Source organism: Purpureocillium takamizusanense, chromosome 8, assembly GCF_022605165.1.
Source record: "Purpureocillium takamizusanense chromosome 8, complete sequence".
NCBI lineage: Eukaryota > Fungi > Ascomycota > Sordariomycetes > Hypocreales > Ophiocordycipitaceae > Purpureocillium > Purpureocillium takamizusanense.
Genome location: NC_063075.1, coordinates 93,358 through 116,976, shown reverse-complemented (window position 1 = coordinate 116,976; position 23,619 = coordinate 93,358). Strand labels below are relative to the sequence as shown.

Below are 23,619 nucleotides of genomic sequence, written 5' to 3'. Positions count from 1 at the left end.
GGCCTTTCGCGTATGACGTTTGCCCATGAGGCGGCCCTCTGGTGTCCACGGCGGACGGCCGAGCAGGCGCAATGCGCAATGCGAACGCAAACGGGGGCAATTCGTCGTCGCTGTACCTCGGGCAGCGTCCAGCCGGTTACGCGACGCGGTTTGGCCGGTGATTGCGCTCCAATTTGCCCCCATATGTGAGGTGGCTGGGCCCCAACTTCAGCAGCGCGCGCATCTTCTGGCGCTCGCAGGGAGGAAGAGGAGGGAGCATCACCACCACCACCACCACCACCACCACCACCACCACGTCCTCCTCCCTCCCGTCCTGGTGAATGCCCGTGAAAGCCGTCGGGTGCAAGCGCAGGGGAGGGCACCCGTGGAACTCCCCCAACCATGGAGGGCAAGTGGGAGCGAGTGGCGACACGGCGGCTGGACCAGGACGAACCTCTCAACGTTCCGAATGCCTCTCGCAGGCATCCACTGTCCACCTCATCAACAGCGCAGTTTTTGAGGTACCTAATAAGGTATCCTGTGAGCGAGCGCCCGGCAGTTTGGGGGCCTCTTATCGATAGGTACTTGTGGGAGGAGCCCCTCCCCCTCCTTCCTGCCTCTCGGCTGCTGCGCCACCCCTTGCGATGCGCTAATCCCGACGCGGCATCGTGCCACCTGCTGTTTCGGCTTGCCAGTGGCCCGGGGGTTCCATCTTGTGACTCACCTCATGCATCTGTGACTGTTTTGCGTCGAGTATCCCTCGCCAATCGTTGCCGCCGACGCCTCTGGTCAGGCGCCGAGTCTGTTCGACGAGACTCCGCTGCTGCTGCTCTTTTTCTTTCTTCCGTCATGGGTCTGTCGCCGAGTACGTCAGTCGACGAACGATGAGCGAGAGGTGCGGCTGGCTGGGCCACTGCGTGTGTGACGGCGAAGCATGCTGTTTTGCGCTGCGAGAACTGGGACGGGGTGTAAGTCCAACGCCTGCCCCCGCTGGCCGACAGCCTTGGTGTATCGATGTGCTACGAAAGCGAGCGCAGTAAGAGTGCAGAATGGCACACCGTACAGGGACCCCCATCTGTACAGGAGATGTGCTCGCACAGATGACATCGCGTCGCCCCCCCTCCTCTAGGAGATGGAGGGGTCACGCGGCAGCGCCTTCGTCTCAAGCATCTCGAGAATTGGCCAATCGCCGCCCTCCCTCATCGCCAATGGACGGCTCAGCTGTCTCCCTCGACGGACTTCCTCCTCGGGCAGATTGGAAATGCAAGCTTCCGCGTCTGACTGCGGCGCGCCCACTGTCGCTGCCGTTTGTGCACAGCGCAGACCGACCGACCTACTGTTGGGTCCGTCTACATAGTGAGCAAGACAAGACTCGAGCGGCTTACAAAGAGGGTTATTCTTAGCGGCGTTGCGACGTACAACGACAGCATGTATATGCGCATCCAATGACCATGGATGTCTGAGAAGACTGGCACTAGCAACCGGCAGGTCAATCGAGACCCGCCCGCCGACAATGGAGCCCAAGCGGACAAGACAACGAGCAAAAGGGGACTCACTGGGTGCTCGCTCAGATTCCAGGACGCTCTCAGCAGAGGAAAGCTCCGTCGGCCATGTTGGGCATCCACGAACAAGGGCGCCGGTGGGCGAAAGCAAGAAAGCATGCAAGGAAAATCGAGGGCGAGGCCACTCCCGATGGCACTTCGCGCACACCACGGGGTTGGCTCGCGTCAACCGCCATGGTCGAGCGCACAGGTTGCGCAAAGGACCAGGAAGCAAGCAGCACGCGAGACAGATCTGGGCCTGTCGCAAGCAGAGTGAGCCCTCACCTATTGTCCCGGTGCCTGCCCTGCCAGCAGCGCCTACGAAGTACATCCAGGCAGCACGCGCTGACGCGGGCCTGCCAGCGCCAGCCATCCAGCAAGAGCGGAAACGGACAATTCCAGCAGCATTGATGGCGCCCATCTGGACCAGCAGAATGAGGCGAAGCGGGGTTGGCTCACGGCGGCTGCCGTCGTGCAACCTCCACCTCCCGTCTTCCTGTTGTGTCTGTCTGCGGCGGGCGCGGCGGCGCCCTGCACACACGCCCGCCCCCAGCCAACAGCAGATGCGCCTTGGGGCCACTCATCATCAAGGGCCCCCGAAGGACTGACGGCGGCTGGCTCTTGACTGGGCGGGCGGTGCGGGAGAACGACGCGACTTATGCCAGGTACCCTCTGCCTTACCCTGGCACCGTCCCTCCGTGCGTACCGTCACTGTACCCTGGCTGCTGCGTGGACGATGATCTGTGTTGCTCGTTGTCGCCCACGGCACGGAAGAAGCCCACGGCACCCGAAGCACCAATTCAGGCGCGGCTGCTATCGCATTCCCTACTGCGGCCTTTTTCGGCCATCTGCTCTGCTCTGTAATCCCCTGTCGACTTTGCATTCATCAATGAGCTGGAGGGGCGAGGTTGGAGGGGCGATGCGGGGCGAGATGCGTTCCTCTCGCTTGGCATCGGCAACGGACATTGAAGGCTGCCTGCGCGAGCAGCGCGCCATCGACGGGTGTTGGCGAAACAGAGGCCAAGCATTTTCTTGATGCGTCGAGCTGGATTGTAAGTATGCACATACTTCGTGCGTTGTCCTGCTCCACTGTGCTGCCGTGCATCGATCGAGCTGCTGGTATGTACCTACTTGGTGCTGGCTGGGCTGGGCTGGGCTGAGCAGGGCGGTACTGCTGCGACCTTGTGCTGTTGCCCTTCGTCTGGGCCAGTCGTAGCGCCAGCCAACGACTGTCGTGCTACGACACACAGCGATGGCAGTTGCAGCACAGCGCAGCACATTCGTCGTAGGCCAGCCAGCCTGCTTGGTCGCCCTGCCTTTCATTCCGAGGTACCTAAGTACCTACAAACCCAGCGTTTGCGAACAGGGTCAAGGTCCTACGGACAAGGGAGCCAAGGATCAATCATCCCATCATGGCAAAGGGTAGGCGCGAGCAACCCCCCCCCCGATGACTTCCTTCCCTCCCTTCTTCCCACGCAACCACCCAGACCAGCCTTGGTCCAGTTCAGTTCGGCGGCGGCGGCAAGTGGTGCTATCTTTGGCCTGGTGGAGCAGGGGTCCAATCACGGCGTGGCATGGCGTCTGGTGTGCCTGATGACCTGGGGTGTCGGCGGCACCTGACTGGCTGAGGGAGGGGGCGGCGCTAGCAAACCACTTCTTCCCTTCTCTTTGCCTTCCTTGCCTTTGTCCACCCACACCCTCCTCGCTCAACTCCCCTTCCCTGCCTGGTCGGGTCCTGTCCTGTCTGGTCTGCTGCTGGCGTCGTCTCCCTCTCATCAGCGATGATGCATCCGTGGATTCACAGCCCCCGACCGCATCACCAACGTCTTGACGACGGCCGATGGGGAGCCCTGCGTCGTCTCGGAGCGGGGACCGGGACCTACCTACCTGTCCGCTGGCGTCGTCGCATTGCCAGTTGCTCCTGAAACCAAAAAGGATACAGCACATCCGAGAGCGTCGCTGTGTTGTGTTGTTGGGCGGGCGGCCGACAATTGCCATTGCTATTGCGACTGTTGCCACTGCTGTATAGGTGCGAGCCTGCCAGCATCCGGACAGTGCTCAATGCCTTCACGTGGCCCGTCCAGGACGCTGATGAAGGCCCCCAGGACTGAGCACATGGCAGTGGACGGGAGCGCTCCGAGAGTGGCAATGGCAGGTCGTGGCGCCCAAAAACCGAGAGCCAAAAATGCCCAAAGGGACGACGTTCCAGGGTATTCTAACCAGGGTCGCTCGCTCGACGGGCGGCTTTAACAATGTGGAATCACCCAAGTCGACAGTGGAAACGCCGCCTGCCGCCCCCTCCCGTCCTTCTGGGGTCGTGAGTGAAGGAGCGAGGCAGTTGAACGCATCAAGCCTCGCGGCGCTGGTGCTCCCAGGACTGCTGCGCACACCCCCCCCTGCCTCCGCTCTTGACTGTTGTCCCGTACCTTCGTGCCTCTTGCACTTCCAAAGTTTCAACAACAGGCGAGCCATCGACGACGACACGCCCGCTTGCTTGCTCGTCTGCAGCGTCATCCCTTAATTCGCTCGTTGCGCTCGCCAAGTTGTTCAGCAACGAGGAAGGGGTGCGCCGATTGACATGAGCTATTGTGCCAACCATTCCGCCCTATCATGGATGTATCCCGTTTGTAAGCTTGGTGCCTGTGAGAGGGAGCGTCGGTGCCGCAATTGTCTGTACGACAGCACCGACCGCTATTGCCTGCTGTAGTCTGCTCGCTGGTCCCTTCCCTCCCCATTCTCCCTCGCGCCATTGTCGCTTCCCCCATTCATTCATACAAATTGACATCGCATTGGCCCATTCTCCCTCCCATGTGTCTGTCCAAGATCTCATTTACCGGTACTGCCCGCTTCTGCCATCGCATCAGCTAGCATCCGATGCATCGGACCTAATTGACCAATTGCCTCTGGAACGCGCGGCTCGACAATACAATACTTACAGTTGTTGCCTGGTGCAAACGCCCGTCAGCCTCGGCATTAAACGCTCCATCACCTACCTAGTGGTACCTAGGCAGGCATCGTCAGCCGTTCGCCCCGCCACTGTCGCGCCGTCGCCGGGCTGGTCTGCATTGATCGCATTCCGCGTTTTCGGGACAGCCACCACCAGGAGGATCAACAACAGCATCAGCACCGGCATCAGCATCAGCGTTGCGCGCGCGACATCGGCCCAGATTCGTCAGCCAGGCAGGAAGCCAGGCCAGGCTTTTGTCATTGCCCTCCTCGTCAATTCAGCCCCGTTTGGAGGCTCTCTTCGTCATCGGCGTCAACAATCGATGGTGAGCCCGCTGCTTGCTCAGCTCATCCAGCAGCAAACGCAAAACCAGGCCCAATCACGGACTCGGCACACCAAAAGGTTGTTCGTCCCTCCTTGGCCCCAGGGGCGTGTGCCAAAAGACTCTGCGCCCGCACCGCCCGTTGGTGAATGAGAGGGTCCTAGTCCCTCCCCATCCAGCCTGGCGGCGACTCTCCATTATCGGTCGGGTATCAACGACAAGGACCCATTGTCTGCCTAGTCAGTCGGTGGTGGTGCCCTCCCAGGCCCCAGTCCAGTCCCAATTCCCCAGGCAGCGGCTGGAATCTCACACTCTTCTTCGTCTCTTCTGCTTGCGTGCGTGCGTGCGTGTCTAATCAGAGTCATCGGCACCCAGTCAGTCATCGTGGCCTGACGGTTGTGGCCCGCCATCTCAACAAGGAGGAAAGAGCCACAAAAGGGCAGAGGGTCCCCCTCCCCGCCGCCGCCGCCGCCGCCCCCTCCTGTCTCCGCGGCGTTTCGCAATCGCATTGCATGGCTGCATATTGCAATTTGCCAATGATTACGGCCAATTGCGCACAGCACCCCCACCGCCGTTGACGACATTGCAGCTGGCGGCGCAGGCAATTGGGTTGACAGCGGCTGTGTCGTGATTGCTCACGCTCGGACAAGCAACCCGGTGGCTGCTCGAGACACGCCCTCGGCGTCTTGTTGCCTTGGACGCCGATTGTCTTTCTGCTTCTCACTCTCAGCGCTCTCTCTCTCTCTCTCTCTCTCTCTCCGTCTCCCAAGACTCACTCTTACTCACACACGCACACACGCGCGCACACGCACACGCACACGCATACGCACACACACACACACACTATCGACACACCCCTCCCCCCTCCCCTCCATCCCCACCCTCCTCCCCTCCAGCGCTCACGGGGCTACCCCCATCACCACCACAAGAGCCCGCCCGCCGCCTTGGGCAGAACCAGCGCCGTGGACCAGCCAGTTGCGGCAGCCATCCCATAAATCAAACTGCGCCCGCTCCTCCACGGCGTCACCGCCCGTCTTCCTGTTCAAAGCGCTCCCCGTCTCGTCGTCCTGCATCCCCTCGTCGCGCGCCTGTTGGACTCGGACAATCGCATCCATCGCCCTCCGCGGCGGCACAATTCAAACTCCGACCAGGTCAGCCAGCCCCAGCAAACTTAATTCCGGACTCCGGATCACATCTCCGAGCCAGCGAGGCGAGGCGCGGACGCGCAGCCAGCAGACGCACGCCTATTGAAAGCCAGACCAGCCCAGGCACAAGACGGGGTGCACGCTAGGTACCGGACAAGTACCGCACTGCGCCCGCCCGTCTACACCGCCGCTCGCGGGCGCCTAACCTCACTGCCGGGTTGACGGAAGGTACCCGCCACGTACCTGCCTCGTTGGGACCACAGGGCATCCACCCCGTCCAGTCACCCAACGGCGCGGCGCCTTCGCCACCCGGTGTCCACGTCAGTCTTTCAGTGGCCGCAGGCCTGGTTGTGTCACCACCCACTGCCACAGTGTCTCCCGTCCTGCTGCTTCCAGGCTCTCATCACCACCTCACCACCACCAGCCGCAACGCGCACTGCGCACCCCATCCAATGGCTGACAAACCAACACTCTATTCCACAGTATTCGACAAGAGTCACAAGCCTCCCGTTACTTGTACGGACGCATCGTCTTCTCTTCCCCTCTTCTCTTCTTCTTCAACGTTTCCCCGTCATCACCAACACTCTCCTGGAAACCCAATGGCTTCCAATCCGCATCCCAACCAGCAGCCGCGAGGCTCAATGCCTCCACCACCCGTGCCCTCTCACACAATGGACAAGACAAAGAAGTTCGATATCAACAGCCTCATGTCCCCGCCCGAGGCGGTCCTCGACAGCTTCAGCCAAAACATATCCATGGCCCGCAGGGCATCGGGCAGTCACGATGGCCATGGCGCCGGCCGGCCTACCTCTGCGCACCAGCCGCTGCCCATGTCGCCACCCGTGTCGCCTTATAGCAAACCAATTGCGACCACGACGGCGCCGCCAGTCACGCCGCCCTCGAGCCAGTCGACGGTGCACGATCCTCTTCTCTATCCACACGACGAGCATTCGCCCTCGAGCCCTCCGCAAGCACCTCTCTTTGCTCCCGCTGAACTCGAGCACCAGCGCATCGTCGACCAACACGTCCGCGCCCGATCCGAGAGCATCTTTGCCGGCGTCGCGCCGCCGCGCCGCGAGGACTACGAGCTCGCTCTCACCTTTCGCTCGCACGTCATGAAGCATTTCACATCCGACCGCAAAGGCTGGCTGCGCAAGAACCGCGCGCTGCTCGAGGCCGACCGCCGGGCCGGGGCGCAGCGGTACCCGACCATCATGCCGGCGAAGCCCATCATGGCCAAGCCCGTCAAGCACCGCAACACGGACCGTGTGTCCAAGACACAGGGTGGCCAGGGTAGTGCCCCGCGGGCGATCCGCAACAACGTGCCAGCCACGACGCCTGCGAGATCCGCCACCAGACCCGCAGGCCGCGTTACTAGCGCGACGCCGGAGCCATCGCGCCGGATCGTGGCGCCAAACCGAGAGGACAAGGACTTTGAGGCCCTGCCCGACTACTGCCCGCCCCTCAGCACGCTGCCCAACCGGCCCAACAGCCTCAAGGTGGATTGGAAGGGACAGCCCATTGACCTTGGCAACGATGCGCACCGGCACCTGCTGCACCCGGACGAGGTGACGCTGGCCGGCAACCTGCGGCTCGACTGCGCGACGTACCTGACGAGCAAGCGGCGAATCTTTGAGCGGCGGCTACAGTGCCTTCACGTGGGCAAGGAGTTCCGCAAGACGGACGCGCAGCAGGCGTGCAAGATTGATGTGAACAAGGCCTCGAAGCTGTGGACTGCCTTTGACAAGGTGGGCTGGCTGGACGCGCGCTTCATGCGGCAGTTCCTATAGGGAGCGGCCTTTTTGCATCACACCACGACATGGACGGCGACATTCTTTTCTCTCTCACGATTTGATGGTTACGACACACGCACACTCACAACTACATTTGCATGCGACCATGGCAGTTTTGGCAGCTTTTTTTTCCTATGACTTTTCTCTTTCCTTTTCCCCTCGTCAACATTGCACCGACACGCATTCGTTGCCTGGGTCGACTCCATGCCGGCTGCGCCGGCCGGTGGCGCGCCCGGCGACGGGACCCGGGATTCAACGACTTGGTACACGGTTCAACAATTTGACTTTGGCACCATTTTCCATAGCATCGGCACGGCACGGCACATTGGGCACTCGATACACAGCACAGAGACACGAGGGACTTGGCACGATACCCGGAGTGCGCACACGGCTGACCCCCACTGCGATCACGTCACCCCACTCCACCTTTTCCTTTGTCCTCGTCTAGTTGGCGATGGTTTGTTTGTTGACGTGGTCTTGCCATGACCACTTGCTGCATTGAATCGGTAGGGTTTTGGGCTATGCATGCTTGGCGTTTGCGCTTTGTCTTTGCGCGCGCGGAGACACCAGATTGGATCCGGTCAAGGGAGGGAGACGGACGGGAGGAAGGGAGGGCGCCCATGGAATCGGCCGCCGGCAGGACAGACAAACAGCGCTTGGGCGTCGGGGTTGGCAAGGGAAGGAGACGTGGGCAAGCGAGCCCTTGACGGGCATCGCCGCGCCCGATTGTCGAGGAATTTTCTTTTTGGACCGGCATGGCACTGGTGCCCGTGATGGACATACCCAGGGAGGAGGCCAGCGGCACAACCCGCTCCGGCCGCGCAATTCACACATTTCTTGCTCCCATTTTCACTTGGTGTTCTTTGGCTTTGGCATGTGAAGGGCAGGGCGAGTAAGGCGGATTAGATAGGTAACGGCGCCGCATCCACGTGCTTGGAAGCGGCGCCACATCAATGCCATATTTGCCGACCTGTCCACGAGACAAGACGAGACGACGCATTGCGAATGGCCTCGAGAAATGCAAAGATGACGAACGTGACCACGACTAGCCCGCCATGGGGACTAGCTGGTGCAGGCCGCACGAGCCGGGGGGGCTGGGATTCCATGTTGCGCATCGCTGCAGGCCGTGTCGGTCTCCCGCTCCAAGAGCGAATGGCCTGGTGGCGGACGGGCACCTTGCCCAGATGGGCGGGATCGGGCAGACAATATCGGACGGTGGTGCGTGCCAGGGGTGCCTTTGAGCCAGCCAGGGGGAGTTTTTGGGGAGGGGACACCACTGCCGATTCCTGCCCTGCCTGCTGTCCTGCCGTCGCCGCCGCCTCTCAGCCCTACGGATGGGGTAGCAAGCGCAGGGCCCACGAGCCACAAGGCGGGGGGGGGGGCGGCGTGCCAGGCCCGGGTGGGGCGGACGGACGGCTGGACGGGGCGGGGCGGGGTCTGTAGCTACAGCAGTAACCAACTTTGGGAAGGGCCTGGGCGGGGGCGCCGGGTGAGAGAGGCTTGTGCGTGCTGTGTGTGGCTGGTGATGATGACGGGGGCATCATTCATGTAGGTATTAGCTCTCTCGATGGGCACGGATGGAGAAACGTGGAAGCGCACTGTAGCGTAGCGGGTCGATGGGGGAGTTGGGTTGTGCATTTGGTTTATCTACGGTTCTGTTTCCCGAAGGCGCGATGGTGAGAGCGAGTGACAGTTTTTTTTGTATATAGGGTAGGGTAAATGTGCAGACGACTTGAACAGGTGAATCATGAAGAAGCATAGAGCCAAGCAGTATCGAAATGGGGAAAGGAACGGGGGAGAGGCCTTGTTTTCGGATTGATGTCTGGGGACTGCTGGCGGGAAAGGCTTTGTCGCGTGGTGGTCAAGGTCGAGTGAGAGGTTGGCCCCTGCCGGTGTATGCCCCCGACAACTGATGGATTATCAGTCAGTGAGGCCGTGTCTTGAAACGACTTGACTAGTGCGTACATATACAACTGGGCTCGCGATGGGATGGTATAGATGGTATGACATAATAGTCCATGACCAATGTCATTGTGTATTGCGTATTGGCACAAGTCTACAACGTTATCAGCAGGGAAATACCACTATACCATCAGCTCATACAAGCCATGCCCCATGTTGACTCCATATAAGGACTCAGGACTCAGGAGTACATGTACAGCAGTCACCATTATCCGCAGATCATGCACCATCACACAACCATGGCCGCGACACGCAGGATCTCGTCGACGCACGCCCCAGGCCTCTCCATGTTGACCCAGTGGCCCGCGCCCTCGAGCAGCGCCGTCCCCGCGTAGCACCCGGGCTCGACGCTCTCGCCCTCCTCCATGGCCTCGAGCGCCCCCGGGTCCTGGTACGTGCCCCAGTCGCGGGCCCCGGACACGTACCCCGTCGGCACGCCGATCTTGGCCGACGCGAGGGCGCGCAGCTCGAGCGCCGACGCCGAGGAATCGCCCGTCAGCGCGGCGTACCAACGCAGCGCGGGGCCGAATGTCGTTCGCGTCCATTCCGCCGTGTATACGTCCAGGTCTCGCTCCGTGAGCCACTCGGGCGGTTGCGGTTGCGGCGATTGCGGTGGCCCCGTGTCCTGCTCCGCCGCCATGTCCAGCGCCACGTTGTCCCGCATGGACATGCCCGCGCGCATAATGTAGTAGTGCGGCATCACGGCGAGGCGCTCCGCCGTCCACGCCCCGAGCGGCCGCGGACCGTCATCGTCGTCAACCTCGTCCCGCCGGCACGCATCGCCCGACTTGAGATGAAAGTAGCCGCGGAGAAACTCCCGCAGCGGCTCGCCCTGCGGGTAGCTCCACTCGGCGGCCGCGCCGGGCGACGCGTTGTACCACTTGTAGTGCTGCCGGGGCGGGTCCAGGGCGCGCAGCGAGGCATGGATGTCCGGGTCGCGGAGGCGGTCGAAGCGGTCCGCCGCTGATCCTGATGCGGCCGGTGCTTCCGGGGGGAGGAGGAGGGAAGGCAGCGATGCGGACGCCGCGCCACCGAACGGCGCCTTGGGCGGCCCGCGGAAGGGATGCGCCATGAGGACCAGCGACTTGACGAGGTCGCGCCGCGCGAGGGCGCAGATGGCCGCCGCGAAGGCGCCGAGGTCGTGCCCGACGAGGGTGTGGACGGAGCGGTAGCCGAGCGCGTGGACGAGGGCGACGACGTCGCGCACCATGGCGAGCGGGGTGAAGCCGTCCCCGGAGGAGGAGGATGAGGGGTCGTCGTCGGCGGCGGTCATGGTGGTGCGTCCGAAGCCGCGCAGGTCAAAGGCCACGGCGTAGTAGCCCGCGCGCGCGAGGCCCGGCATGACGAAGCGCCAGTCGTAGGCGAGGTTGGGGAAGCCGTGGAGGAGGAGCACGAGGGGTGGGCGGGGCGAGGGGGCGATTGGCGTCGATGAGGAGGCGGATGGTGATGATGATGAAGATGGTGATGATGATGATGATGGGACGGCCTCGAGGACGTGGTATCGGAGGCCAAAGGGCCGCGTGTCGACGAAGCGCGACGTGATTCCGGCGGGGAGTGGCAATGGCGGGAGGTCCCCCTCCTCCTCGTGGGACTGCGCCATGGGCGGGCTAGAAAGCGTGTCGTCGTGGGACGGCATGATGATGATGATGGTGGTGGTGGTGGGATGGGAGTTGAGTCGATGACAGTGGTGGTGGTGGTGGTCATGTTCCTCTTATTATTGATCGCGCCATGAGTTGGCATCGGGGAGTGATTTTAGTTTACGTCGCATCCACGATTGAGCGCGTGAGTCAGCAGCACTCACTCATTATATTGGCAATGAGCAAGTGAAGACTTCGCCAGCCCCTTTTTATTTTATTTTATTTCTCTTCTTCGCGAACTTGCTGTATGAACGACTGCCTGTACCCACGATGATGAACAGGGGCGGTCGATGAAGGCAATGGGGCTGAGTTGATGGACTCGCCCCGTGTCGCCCATATGTGCACATGCTGAGCCATATAGTAAAAGCATGTTCGAGCACCCCTACCTCACTTCTTCTAGCGTTGCTGTTGATACAAATGATACTGGTTTGCCAGCACGTTACAGCCGAGAATGTACCACTTTACGGCATGTTATGTTGCCAGTCAAAACATGGTAGCATGTGCTCCACTTCTAGTGTAATATGAAGTACAGAGGTGTATACTAGCATAGCTTGGGCGGCTTGTTGCCTTGCAGGCCCGTCGTCATTGTTGCTTGTAGAGTTACAGTGCCTTCATTGCTTTCCTCGGCCCGACATATTCATCTCCTGTCCCGGCATCGTCACCTCTATGAAGACGCTCCCCTCGTTGCCGAGCAGCGGCAGGCAGCAGCGGTGCCGTCACACCTGCCGTTGCGGTTCAACGTTGCAGCTTCTGAAAAGGCTGCATCACCAGCCCCTGCCACGGCCTCTATGCCTGGCGGGCGGCCGGCTCCACGTCGACTCCTCGCCGACGGGGGGAGGCTCGGGCCGTGAGCTCTCGCGAGCCTCGACCACCGACAGTTGTCCCTGCCAGCGCGCAGCAGTCGTAATCATATTGAGGCCAGTGGCATGGCCAGTGAGGTGCAAGGTCCCGGGATGACGCCGCAGGGCCAAGCCAATGCTTGCCCGGCCATCTTGTCCATCTCGTCTGCCTCGCGAGCCCCTCGTGAGCCATCAGCCGCGGGTGCCCGAGGCTCCTAAGCAGCCATCACGCGTCAGTCCCATGTCTGCCTCGAGGCGCCCGCATCCAATCGCTCTGCATGCATGGACTCATGTAAAGTCGTACACCATCAGGCTCTCGCGCCCGTCGCGTGCCTCCTTGAGCACCACCACCATCTCATCGTCGAACCCCACCCAGTTCTTCTTGTCCTCGCCCGCATCCGAGCCCCGGGAGCCTGGCCGTCGCTCGTCGCCGCTGCTGCCTGGCGCATCGTCGTGCAGCCTGGGCTTGACCTCCACACTGCTGCCACCGACGCGGCCCTCGAGTTCCCACACCCGAATCTCGTCGCCCCGCGTGCTCACGCTGACGGCCTTACCGCGCGGCGTAATCTCCGCGTCCGAGATGCCCGACGTGTGGCCCCAGAGCCGGATGCCCGGGGACATGGACAGGGACGTAGCCGTCGACGTGCAGAGGTGAAGCACCAGGGTGTTGTCGGGAAGCGTGGCCAGGAGGTAGGGGTGGCTGTAGCAGAGCCGGATGGGCCCGTCGTCGTCGTTGTCATCGTCGTCGCCCGCGTTCCTTGAGCCGGGGACGTGCCTGGGCGAGCGCGCCGCGGTCCGCGTGGGCGTCGAGTCGGGAGAGGGCGTTGCCGACTTGCGTGTCTGTGTGGGCAAGGTGTAGGCGACACGCGAAGAAACGACATCCGGCCGGGACGTCTCGGACGGTTTGATGTCAAGATCCTGGACGCCAATGGCCCATCCACCAACGGCGTCGAATGTGTACGCGATCGAGGCCACCACCGAGGTGGCCATGCTTCGTATTGACAAGGCGAGCGGGAGACGTGTGCTATGCGATTTGAGCGAAGTGAGTTGCCGCGGCGGCGGAAGCAGAGCATCTTCGGCGTCCTTGCCTCGTGGGGCGGATGGCTCGTCTTGCCGAGGCAGTGGCCCCGCGTCTCCCGCACCTTCTCCTGCTGTGCCTTGCTCACCGTGATCGAATGTATAGAGCGTGATGAAGCCCAGTCTCGTCGCCGTTAGCACATATGGATGTCTGTACGCAACAGCCACGAGCTCGCCAAAGTAGCCCTTGGCCTGGCGATGAACCAGCGTCAGCTTCTTCCGCCTCGCGTCGAACCGCCAGATGCCAAAGGTGCCGTCGTCAAAGCCCGTCGCAATGTCCAGCATGCCCCGCGCTAGGTGCTGGTCATCGACGGCCAGACACGTCGGCTGCGACAACACGCCGTCGGCAGAACGGATGTTCCTCTGGGCAATGGCCTTGCGCGTCTTGAGGTCCCAGGCGCGCAGGCCCAACTCGGTGTCGGCGGTAACAGCCAGGCCGTCGACGACCTTGACGAGGGTCTGCCACTCGGGTGGGGGGCTGCGCTCGGGCTCGCGGACGGGCACTTCGTCGAGGGCGCAGCGGCCGCGGGCCCAGTTGTGCCGCAGGCGGTACTGCTTCTTCCAGTTGACCGAGTCGGCAATGGCAGCGGCCGCATCGCTGTCGGCGGGGGCGGTGTCAGCGAGGACGTGGCCTCCGCGGCGGCCCCATCCGCCGTCGGCCCACATGTGCCTATGGCTCGAGTAATGGAGCTTGCTGGAGCTCCGGACGTTGGCGGTGCGGAAGCCCGGAATACGGTGGGCGCGCGGCAGGATGAAGCGGCGGTAGTAGTGCGGCCGCCAGAGCTGTGAGTCGGCGGCGACGCGGTGGAAGCGCCGCGACACGGGAGAGACGTCGAGGAGCGCCCGCTCGTCCATGAAGGAGAGGATGCGCAGGAGCAGCTCGTCGGAGAGAGTGGCGAAGACGTCGCGCCGGGACGACAGCTGGCGCGTCGTGCGGCATAGTTGTGAGGGTAGTAGAGGTGAGTGGGAGCGGAGGCGCTTCGCGTCGCGATGCTCGTCGCCGTCGTGATGCCCGCGTCTCCGTGTGCCGTCGTCTGCCTCAGGCGAGCGACGTCGCTTGGTGCCGACCATGGCGTCGGAGCCGCCGCGCACCAAGCGGCTGGGCGCTCGTGTGTTTGCCAGTGTAACGGCGGTGATTCGGGCTTGACTTCGAAGAGTGCGCTGGCTGCGAGGGGATGAAGACGGGATGAGTTCGAAGCGTGGGCGAAGAGAGGCGGTGGCGGGAGGAGAGGGGAGGACGGAGTTAAGACAGATGATAGCGGCAGGCATGAAGTGAAATGATTAGCCCGGGGACCCATTGCCGGGCCACTAGCGGCGTGATTGACGCTGCGGGAACGGCGTCTCCCCACCAAGGCCCTGGGAGACCAGGGCACTTCAGGGCAGCGGCCCAGTGGACGGACGTCACCTCAAAGGGCCCCGAGTATGGAGGAACCTGGAGGGGCCGGTCGGGTGCGCTCAGGTGGGCTATCGATAGCATTCTCCGGTCTGTCCAGGCGGTAGAGATGCGCTAACTATAACCGCTCTCGCCAGGTGTGAGGCGGGCACGGGCATGCTCCTCCATCGCCACCCGCATCGCGAGGTCCCCATTGATAGCTCCCATTGTCAAGCACTCCCCATCTCCCGTCGGGCCAACAGCAACATGTCTCTCTGTCCGCCCAACGCGTGATACCGCAATCCCACCTCCCACTCCGCTCTCGCCCGCCAATTCAGCCCCAAATCCCATACCGACTGCCCGGTATCCATCGCATGTCTCGGTGCAGGCCCCAAGTCTCGGCGCAGACAGGCAATAATGCGCGCACGGCTCAGCTTGCTTTTTGGAGAGTCCAGCGGGAGCGAGGGGGGAGAGACGGAGGAGGAACCGCCCACTGGCGCCTCGGCCCCCCCGGCCATGGATGGCATGGAATTGCTTCTTGTCGACGCCGCTGGTGCCTTTGCCCACCCAGTAGGAATGCTCCTCTCCTCAGACGTGGCCCACGGGTGCAGGGAGACACTTCTCATCACCCTGCGGGCTGACTCTTACGTACGTGGTAGTAGTACCTATTGTACGTTTGGGCTCGCCGAGACCGCCAAGTGTCCCCGAGAGACCCGGTCCCCCCGGCCCTGCCGAGCTGATGAGGCGCCGAACGATGAAGATGACGGGTTCTGGGGCGTGTTTGATCGGGCTGATCAAGATGCCATTCTCGCTCGGCTCAGCTGCCGCGTGCCGAGGCCATCGCCGGGCACGCCTCCGCGGCCGCCCTTGCGGGGCATCGCTTCTCTTCCCAAGCGAGCTGCTTTGCAGCATCGTGCATTGTAAACCAACTACCTGTATCTACTACTCCTCGTACATGGCCCGAAAGACTCTGGTCACAAATCGACTCCCGTCCCGAGATGCGCCCTGCCCGATGCCGCTCCGCCTCTGTACTAACGCAGTCCGTACAAGCCTGCCTAGGTCTCGTTACTCGTCACATTCCCACCCTCGCAAACAGCTCATCGTACGCTTTTGCGATCCATCCGTCTGCTGGCCCGCCGCGCGCGACGACACCCAGTCCGCCTACTGCCCACAGGGCCGCCAGCGCCAGCGAGACGCCGTGGACCGTCAGCCACTTGCGCCGCCGCTGTCGCTTCGTCACCCTGTCGACGGCGACGCTGTCTTTACCGAGCCACCCTTGCGTCGACGGCGCCACCCCGAGCCACCGAGCCATGCCCCAGACCATGTGCCCACAGCCGACGCCGATCAGGCCCACGTACGCGAGCCACGCCGTCGCCGGGTGCCGGGCGAAGCCGTGCGCCACGTACGCGAGGCCGATGTTGGAGCTGTCGCCCTCTACCGCCAGCGGCAGGAGCCGGTTGACGACGACGTGCGCGCCGTAAAAGACGGTCATGGCGTAGCCGGATATGGAGATGTAGCTCAGCGGCGGCCACAGACGGACCTTGGACCCGGGGTAGCCGCGCAGCATCCGCCGCAGCCCGTACAGGCCTGGCGTGCCGCCCCCGTATCGCTTCATGTTTTGCCACCGCCTCAGCAGCCGGAGCGCCACGCCCGCCCCGACGTGCGCGACCATGGGCAGCGCCACCAGCAGCGGCTCCGTCAGGCTCGTCTGGTAGATCTCGCGCGTCATGAGGAGGTATGTTTCGGAGCCAGCGACGGAGCGCGTCACGGCGGGGATGAGGGAGACGTTGGCGAGATGCAGCGACATGAAGACAGACATGGCGTAGCTCGAGTATCGCTGGATGCGCGTCACTGGATCCGTCCCACCAAGTAGTTAGCACTCGCTCGGTCGCTCGACAAAAGTACCTGGCGAGCTGAGCCAAGTAGCCCAGCCTCAAGGGAACGGGGGCGAGACAAACGGTAGAAGATGGCGCCATGCCCGCCGCTACCGCTCAGACCTGGGGCGCCTGCGGTCGGGCCGGCCTTGTCGGCGTTCGCGCTGGCCTCGTCCCATGTTTGCGACGGCTCTTGGTCGCTCAATGGCGTCGGCGGCGATGTCTCTGTCGGCGAATCGATGGGCGACGGATCGAGCTGCAGTAGTGAGATGAGGGTTTGCGAGGAGTCGCGGCGATCGTCGCGCCGCCCTGGCGTGTCCATGCTGTGGTGGCGTTGGCGTGCGTCCGCTCACGCAGAGGAGAAGGAGTGGAAGAAGGTGGCAGACGTGGAGGAGGTGAGGTTGTCGCGGGTTGAGGCAGCGCCACGTTGGGCGGGAGCCTCCGATGCGATGTGACGTCGGGCTGTGGCGGTGGGGGATTGGCCTGCGCTGCCCGTCAATCCATCATTTCAGGTACCTACTAAAAGTTGTTGAGGTCTGGCTCACCTCAGTGATGTCAAGTGTCGAGGGACCTGACGCTTACGGCGGCGGCTGTCAGCGCGTATTGCCAGCGTCTCAGTGGGCGGTAGCGCCTAGCTGTAGGTAAGGTACCTACTTACGTTAGTAGTACTGGGTATCTACGCCCCGCTGATTCACTGCCATCCACATTCACCGCCCTCGATACCGCCGCTGTTTACTTCCACTTTACTGCCAGCCTCCAGCCCCACGACCAGCTTCCCGCAACCTCGCGCACGTCACGTCACTCACTTGCATCCGCCCGACCATCACGAAGCATCATAGCATCGCCCGCGAGATACGCCATGCCTCCCGTAAGCTTTCTTCCCTTTCTAGCCGTGAGATCTATGCTGACTTTTTCCTCGCGCAGCGCCACCAGACGCTCCCGCCGCCCCAGACGACGGCCGCCCGCGAGGCCCAAAAGTCGTTTTACTGCACCCTCTGCTCCAAGGGCTACTCGCGCATGAACGAATACGATGCCCACCTCAGCAGCTACGATCACAGCCACAAGCAGCGCCTCAAGGAGATGAAGCAGATGGTCCGCGACCCCAACGCCGGCGCCCGCGCGCGCAAGGCCGAGGCCAAGGCCGACGCCCTCGTCAGCATCAAGCTCGGGGACAACAAGGACAAGGACGCGAGTGTCAAGAAGCCGGGCTTCAAGCGTGGCGGCTTCAAGAGCGCTTTTGCGCCCAAGGAGGAGGAGAAGCCCGCGCCCGAGCAGCTCCCTGTCGTAAGGTCCGAGCCGCCTGTCGTGGCACCCGTCGCCCGAGCTGAGCCGATGCTGGATGACAGCGACACCGACAACGAGGATGACTACAAGCGATACAACCCGCGCCACCCTACTAATTGACTGGCTGAAGGAACGAACGATTGTACAAACTACTAGTCGATGGCGCAGAAGGTCATGATGATTTGAGGTATGGTCATTTGTCTCGGGAAGCGTTGGCGCACAGGGGCGTTACATGTTATTGGGGTGCTGCATCCCCCACCGATAGGACTCAATCTGCGATAGATCTTCCTCGAGCAGGCCCATCATGTTGCGGTTGCCCGAGAACCAGTCTGCGATCTGGGCCACCTGCCCGTTGACGGCCGGCGGGCCGCCACTATTATCCTGCGCCTGGGCCATGGCCTGGTCCTCGGACGGCATGAAGCCTAGCTGGCTTAAGTACATTTCAAATTCGTCGCCAATGGGCACCATGGTCTGGTCCTCTTGCTGCTGTGACTTGGCCTCGACGTACAGTGCCGCCACGTCGCACATGACCTGACACAGGCGGTACAGCTTCTCGATGGTCTCGGATGAGTCTCGGGCTTCGTCGAGCGAGGTGACAAACTCCTGTAGCAGCTTCAGGTCATCGAGCGACGACGTCTCGATGATGTAGCAGAAGAGGACGAAGAAAGGGGCAAAGGGCGTCAGGAGCAGGTTCCTTGGACCTAGAGTCAGCACAGATTCATACATACCCACGAGGCGCGTCATAAGCAACACTCACCAGTGGACGTAAATGGACCTGAAATAGCTGCCCAGGTTCGTCGACTGCGTGCACTGCTGGTGCACCTTCATAGCCTTGCGGGCGACGTCGAGGCACTCGTCGCAGAAGCGGCTCACGGACCCTTCGGGCGCGGGGATGACACGGTACACGAGGGTCAGCGTGACCTGGAACTGGACCTCGTCGCCCCGCAGGAACAGATCGACGACGTCGGACGAGTTGACGGCGCGGAGATAGTTGTACACTTGCTCGCGGCACTCCTCGGACTCGACCTCGAGCCGGCGGCAGTCCTTGGCCAGGGCCTGGGCACGCTCGACCAGCTCGGCCTGCGTGCTCGCCAGCGCGGCGGGGCTGTACCTGTGGCCGGGGTGTCAGCGTCTATCTGGCTACTTGCTGCGATGCAGCATGTATGCATGTTTTCGTGCTTTACTCACAGCTGCTCGTATATCCGGCTCTGGAGGTGGCTGATCTTGACCCACAGCGTCGGTATCGTTGACGACTCGAAGTGGCCGAAGCCGTCAAACTCGAAGACGCGCGGGATGTCGATGTCGCACTCATGGATGACGGGCGCGCGGCCGAGGCGCAGGCCGAGGCCCTTGTCGAGCGTGTAGACGTGCCAAAAGAGGATGCGCTTCAGCTTGGCCGTGGCGGGCGGGTCCTGCTTGAGCGTCTCGGAGCGGTGGTAGCCGGCCGTCTGGCAGAGCTGGGCAGCCATGCAGCTCAGATGCCAGGCGACGGACGGTCGCGACACGTCAACGGCGTAGAGGGCCTGACGGCACGGATCAGTCAACTACAGACTACGGAACGGATCGCGAGGGACAAGGATCCCAGCGCCAAGCACGGCGGCAAGAACCGGGACTGGGGGAAATCTTACCCCAAGCAGGAGGGCCTGCACATTCTCCACCTTGGACGACAGAAACAGCGGCGTGTTGGCGAGGCTCGTCTCGAGATTGGCGCGGCACATTTGCATGTATGAGTGGTACTCGTCGCGCGCCACGGGCTCCGTCGCGAGCGAGTGCTGCTCCATGAAGAGGTTGTACAGCATGGCGTTGACGATGACAAAGGTGGCATCGGAAAAGTCCTCGGTTGCAAAGTACACCATGCGACAGAGGCTCGAGAAGTCGGACAGGCCCACGAGCGAACACATGATGGTGAAGAGGGTCGGCGGCGCGGCTGTCCCACACGAGAGAAAGTCAGCATCAAGCATGTTGTTGTCGTCCGGGACAATCTCTCTACCAACTCACCCTTGGCGTGCTTGAGGAGGTTCACAACGGCGTCCATGGGCGGCATGGGCAGCTTGCAGATGCCGCCCGGGGGCACGGGCTTCTGCAGCGGGAAGCGCGGGCCGTGGCTGATGGAGCGGCGCTTCTGCATCTCGACGAGCTGGCTCAGGTTGGCCAGGGCGGCCTCCATCTTGGGGTTGACCTCGCGCAGGGAGGTGCGCTTCACGGCGCGCTCGAGAAACTCGGAGGCAAAGGCCGTGTGCGCCGTGAGGCCGCTGTCGCCGCCAAACGCAGACTCCTCTTCGCTGCTCTCATAGTCGGCAGCGCTGGTGGACGCGCCGGTGGGAGCGCTGCTGCTGCCGGTGCCGGTGCCGGGCGTGTTGACAAAGGTGTTGCCGCTGAGGCTGACGCTGCCGGAGCGGGCATGGTCGACGACGAGGGCCGACGACGGCGCGGCGGGCGAGGCGAGCGCCTTGAGGAGCGTCTCGATGTTGCCGAGGCGGGACTCGATCTGATCTATCTTGCGCTCACCAGGGGGGTGTCAGCATCGGAGGAGACCACAGGTCATGATGTTTGTTGCGGGGGGTGCGTGCGTGCGTTGGACGAGGGCAAGGGACGACGATGGTAGTATGAGGGAATTGACGGGCGGGAGGCAGCCCCACGGATCATGTCCGTGGGCGAACGAGGCCGTCGAGGATAGAGTACGAGCAGGATACCCGGGGAAGCGTGAGGATAGGGAGCAGGGGCAAGGTCAAGCGCATGTCGGCAAGGTTGGGCGATGGAATGCGTGGCTAGACGCGGCAAGAGGGGCACAGGCAGGTCGGTGTGAGGTGGTTATGAGCGATATTCTTAAGGAGGGGGGTGCGTCTACGGTGTAAGTGAGCGCGTACTTGCAACGATGCCGGGCTGCGAGTGGCACGGCGTCGTTGAAGGGGCGAGGGATATATGAGCAACAGGCATGTGACGGGACAGGACATAATTGCCTCAACAAGACAATAGGAGTTGATAAATACGCAGCCGCTCGCCCCCTTTCTCCCACTCGTTGGTGGATTGAGAAGATGCCAAAAAGAAAAGAGAAAAAAAGACTGATGAGGACAAGAGAGAGAGAGAGTCGACTTACTATTGCGAGGAGATGAGGACGCGCTGGCGAGGCTCCTTGGGCCGCTGGCCCGCGCCGGTGGACGTGCAGGAGCGTTTGGCGGTGCGGCAGTTGGAGCACGGCCAGTCCTTGTCACAGCGGATCTAACGATGGCGAAGAACGAAGAAAAATGGAGTAAGTAAGGGACTGAATTTGGTCTCTAGGAAGCTGGCAAAGATGGCCGGGTCCGATTTGGGGATGGTGGGATGGGAATCGTGGGATGGGGAAGGGGGAGGATGGTGTAAGTGGCGGGCAAGGGATCAAAACAAAAACGCACGTACCTTGCGGAGACGGCACTGGTCACACTGCAAAAAGAGCGGTCGCAAACGCAAGACGCAGGTCAGCACTCGATCGGGACGGTTTCATTCGGAAGGCGAGTAGAGGGTTGAGTGTTGTGTGATGAACAGCAGCCCGCCGGTGCCACGCGAGCGGGCGGGCCATGTGCGTGTGCGTGCGTGTGTGTGTGTGCCAGGGGCGGGCCGATGTGACGATGGGCCCGTGGGCACGGCTACTCACCGACACGACACGACGGGACGTCACCGAGGTGTACGGCAGTATGCACCGAACAACGGCGGCAGGGGGCAAGAGAAAGAGAGATGAAGGGGATTGGGGGAAGAGAGGAGAAGAAGGGGGGGGGGGGGGGCAAGGAAACGTACAGCTCTGCGTCCGGACGCGTCGTCGGCGGCCGCGGAGGAGGCGAGACCGAGGGAGCCGCCGCCCTGCATGGTCCTTGTAGATGTACACTTTGTGTAGATCTATTGATATATATATATACACAGTATATATATCAACGTATATATAAGACGAGGGAAAAGAGAGCTAGAGTATATGCCCCGTCTCTGTGTGAAGAGCGGTGCGTTACGTTTGCTGGTGAGTGGCAGCAGTAGTAGCGGCAGGGGTAGTAGGAGCAGTAGCACAGCTGCCCGGTTAGTAGCGTACGGTCGGGGAGCGCGAATGGCTGATGCTGATGCTGATGCTGCTGCTGCTACTTCGGTTGAGCCGCTTGCGATGGTTTGTCCGCGCTGCCTTGTCCATCAATGGGCGCTGCTGGAGCGGCGGTGGTGGTTGTCGGTGTGGTGTAGGGCTTGGGTCGCCCATCAAGGCTGTTTTCCGTCTGGCGGGTGATGTGATGGGTCGCCAGGCTGCTCAGGTCCTACACTGTCTGTTTGTCTGTCTGTCTGTAATGGCCTATGTTGTGTTGCCTTGCTTGCTTGGCGGGGAGAGTTGTCTCTGGTTCTCGGTGAAGAGTGCGAGGGGTCAATGCAGGAGCTAGGCGGCAGCACGTGGGTAGCAGCTTTCGGTGTGGGGGTGAGACTCCTTTGTCGAGAGTTTGTGCTTGCACAGCCGGCCAGTACAGCGGGTGTGCGCGTATGAGAATGTATGCAAGTGATGGTGCCGCAGCGACACGAAAAGAGACGGGCGGTGATTTCCAAAAAGAAACGAGACGGGGGGGTGTGCAGTGGTGACGGCTGGGAGGGTCCCAATCGTCTGCTGCGCAACAAAGGGTCTTCTTCTCTGGTTTGTGTCTCTCCAACTGCTGCGGCTGCTGCTGACTCCCGTCGGTCAAGCTCGGTGAATGGCCAGTCACGACAGGCACCAGGGGAGGGGGAGGGGGGGAGGGATCAACGGTGTGTGTGTTTGCGTACAGGGCGTTGCGTGCCGTCGGTGTCGGTGTCGGTGTCTGTGTGCGTGCGTATTTGCGTGCAAACGAAAGTGCAAAGGTGCCCTTTGCCCCGGATGGATGGTCCGTCCGCCATATACGGCCCAGTCGGGAGCCGCGGGGCCCGCGGAGACCGAGCCCACGAGTCGAGGAGGAAGCCACGCGGGGAAAGCGGGTACGAATGGGTGGCGTCGTTGCCGGTTTTCGCTCGTGGGTTTATTGGTGGTGGGCTTTGTTACTGCAGACTCCTGCTGCTGTGGGGTTGGGGGCACAGCGCCGGTGGTGGTGCTGGTGATGATTGTGGAGTGAAGGTTGTTTGCACGATTGTGATGATGAGAGAGTCTCGACTTCTTGGGTGGGAAGGAGGGCGGCTCGGTGAGCAACTCAAGGACGACGGCGCCGACAAAAATCCGGCCCGGGTTGCTGGACATTGGTACTTGCGCCATCACTACTACTACTAGGTAATGGTGGCGGTCCCGTTCAATGGGCGAAGCGTTGGTACAACTACAGTATACCTAGGTAGGTAAACGCCGCTGAGCAGTGGTACTAGATGTGCTGAAAACAAAGAGCGACTATCCTGGAAACCCTCCGCCCGCCCGTCCGCCCGCCGCCTGGCTCGGGAGCAACACCGGCACGCCGAAGTGAGACATGCAGGCTCGGACTCGGCTCCGGATGAACTACGTAGTACATACATACTTCGTACAAGCTGGCGGGCAGCGTGGATGAGGGAATGGAAATGCCCAGCAGGTCCGCACTCCGCCGGTCCTGTCTTCCGCATTTGACGGCCGCATCCAGGTTCGTGTTTCGTACTACGCACTCGACGCGTGGAGCTGGGGAGACAAATCATGGGCATGCCGGCGGAGAAGGTGACGATGGAGTAGACTCTCAAAGAGCTTGTTGCGACTGCCACACCTGGGAAGCATGAACTGATTGATAAAGCTTCAACTGTGCTGCTCATGTCCGCTCCGCAACGACGACGAGCGGGACAGCTCTTGAGCCAAGAAAGCCAAGACATGGTGATTCACGCCGGGATTACGCTTCAGATTAGTAACTACTTCGTAGTAGGCATCCC

General features: G+C 62.1%; 9 protein-coding genes across 10 annotated transcripts; 4 read left to right on the top strand and 5 right to left on the bottom strand.

Annotated features, from left to right (window-relative positions):
- Positions 1-1,434: 1,434 nt before the first annotated feature.
- Positions 1,435-1,797, top strand: JDV02_008065 (uncharacterized protein; the record flags this gene model as incomplete). Its single annotated transcript, XM_047989625.1, has 1 exon — positions 1,435-1,797. One exon carries the CDS (start codon positions 1,435-1,437, stop codon positions 1,795-1,797), a length of 363 nt encoding a protein of 120 aa, XP_047845629.1.
- A 4,589-nt stretch (positions 1,798-6,386) lies between these two features.
- On the top strand, positions 6,387-7,724 carry JDV02_008064 (uncharacterized protein; the record flags this gene model as incomplete). Its single annotated transcript, XM_047989624.1, has 1 exon — positions 6,387-7,724. The coding sequence occupies one exon, from the start codon at positions 6,387-6,389 to the stop codon at positions 7,722-7,724; it is 1,338 nt and encodes a 445-aa protein (XP_047845628.1).
- A 1,717-nt stretch (positions 7,725-9,441) lies between these two features.
- JDV02_008063 (Microsomal epoxide hydrolase) lies at positions 9,442-11,504 on the bottom strand. The gene is made up of 2 exons (XM_047989623.1): positions 9,693-11,504; positions 9,442-9,636 (listed from the first exon to the last, which is right to left on the bottom strand). Exon 1 carries the CDS (start codon positions 11,323-11,325, stop codon positions 9,919-9,921), a length of 1,407 nt encoding a protein of 468 aa, XP_047845627.1. The 5' UTR covers positions 11,326-11,504; the 3' UTR covers positions 9,442-9,636; positions 9,693-9,918.
- A 300-nt stretch (positions 11,505-11,804) lies between these two features.
- On the bottom strand, positions 11,805-14,459 carry JDV02_008062 (uncharacterized protein). Its single transcript, XM_047989622.1, has one exon. It carries the CDS (start codon positions 14,311-14,313, stop codon positions 12,454-12,456), a length of 1,860 nt encoding a protein of 619 aa, XP_047845626.1. The 5' UTR covers positions 14,314-14,459; the 3' UTR covers positions 11,805-12,453.
- Positions 14,460-15,384: 925 nt separating this feature from the next.
- On the bottom strand, positions 15,385-17,105 carry JDV02_008061 (uncharacterized protein). Of its 2 annotated transcripts, none has more exons than XM_047989620.1 (2): positions 16,573-17,023; positions 15,385-16,465 (listed from the first exon to the last, which is right to left on the bottom strand). In XM_047989620.1, the coding sequence occupies exons 1-2, from the start codon at positions 16,808-16,810 to the stop codon at positions 15,687-15,689; spliced, it is 1,017 nt and encodes a 338-aa protein (XP_047845624.1). In that variant the 5' UTR covers positions 16,811-17,023; the 3' UTR covers positions 15,385-15,686. The 2 variants fall into 2 exon arrangements, with proteins under 2 accessions (XP_047845624.1, XP_047845625.1); XM_047989621.1 differs by adding an exon at positions 17,034-17,105 and having other exon boundaries at positions 15,483-16,971.
- A 242-nt stretch (positions 17,106-17,347) lies between these two features.
- Positions 17,348-17,892, top strand: JDV02_008060 (uncharacterized protein; the record flags this gene model as incomplete). The annotated part of the gene is made up of 2 exons (XM_047989619.1): positions 17,348-17,356; positions 17,413-17,892. 2 exons carry the CDS (start codon positions 17,348-17,350, stop codon positions 17,890-17,892), a joined length of 489 nt encoding a protein of 162 aa, XP_047845623.1.
- Positions 17,893-17,929: 37 nt separating this feature from the next.
- JDV02_008059 (uncharacterized protein) lies at positions 17,930-20,815 on the bottom strand. Its single transcript, XM_047989618.1, has 5 exons — positions 19,771-20,815; positions 19,401-19,699; positions 18,961-19,295; positions 18,530-18,883; positions 17,930-18,466 (listed from the first exon to the last, which is right to left on the bottom strand). The coding sequence occupies exons 1-5, from the start codon at positions 19,937-19,939 to the stop codon at positions 18,001-18,003; spliced, it is 1,623 nt and encodes a 540-aa protein (XP_047845622.1). The 5' UTR covers positions 19,940-20,815; the 3' UTR covers positions 17,930-18,000.
- Positions 20,816-20,868: 53 nt separating this feature from the next.
- Positions 20,869-21,612, bottom strand: JDV02_008058 (uncharacterized protein; the record flags this gene model as incomplete). The annotated part of the gene is made up of 3 exons (XM_047989617.1): positions 20,869-20,991; positions 21,169-21,192; positions 21,544-21,612. 3 exons carry the CDS (start codon positions 21,610-21,612, stop codon positions 20,869-20,871), a joined length of 216 nt encoding a protein of 71 aa, XP_047845621.1.
- Positions 21,613-21,723: 111 nt separating this feature from the next.
- On the top strand, positions 21,724-22,394 carry JDV02_010873 (uncharacterized protein). Its single transcript, XM_047992615.1, has one exon. It carries the CDS (start codon positions 21,849-21,851, stop codon positions 22,158-22,160), a length of 312 nt encoding a protein of 103 aa, XP_047845620.1. The 5' UTR covers positions 21,724-21,848; the 3' UTR covers positions 22,161-22,394.
- Positions 22,395-23,619: the final 1,225 nt, after the last annotated feature.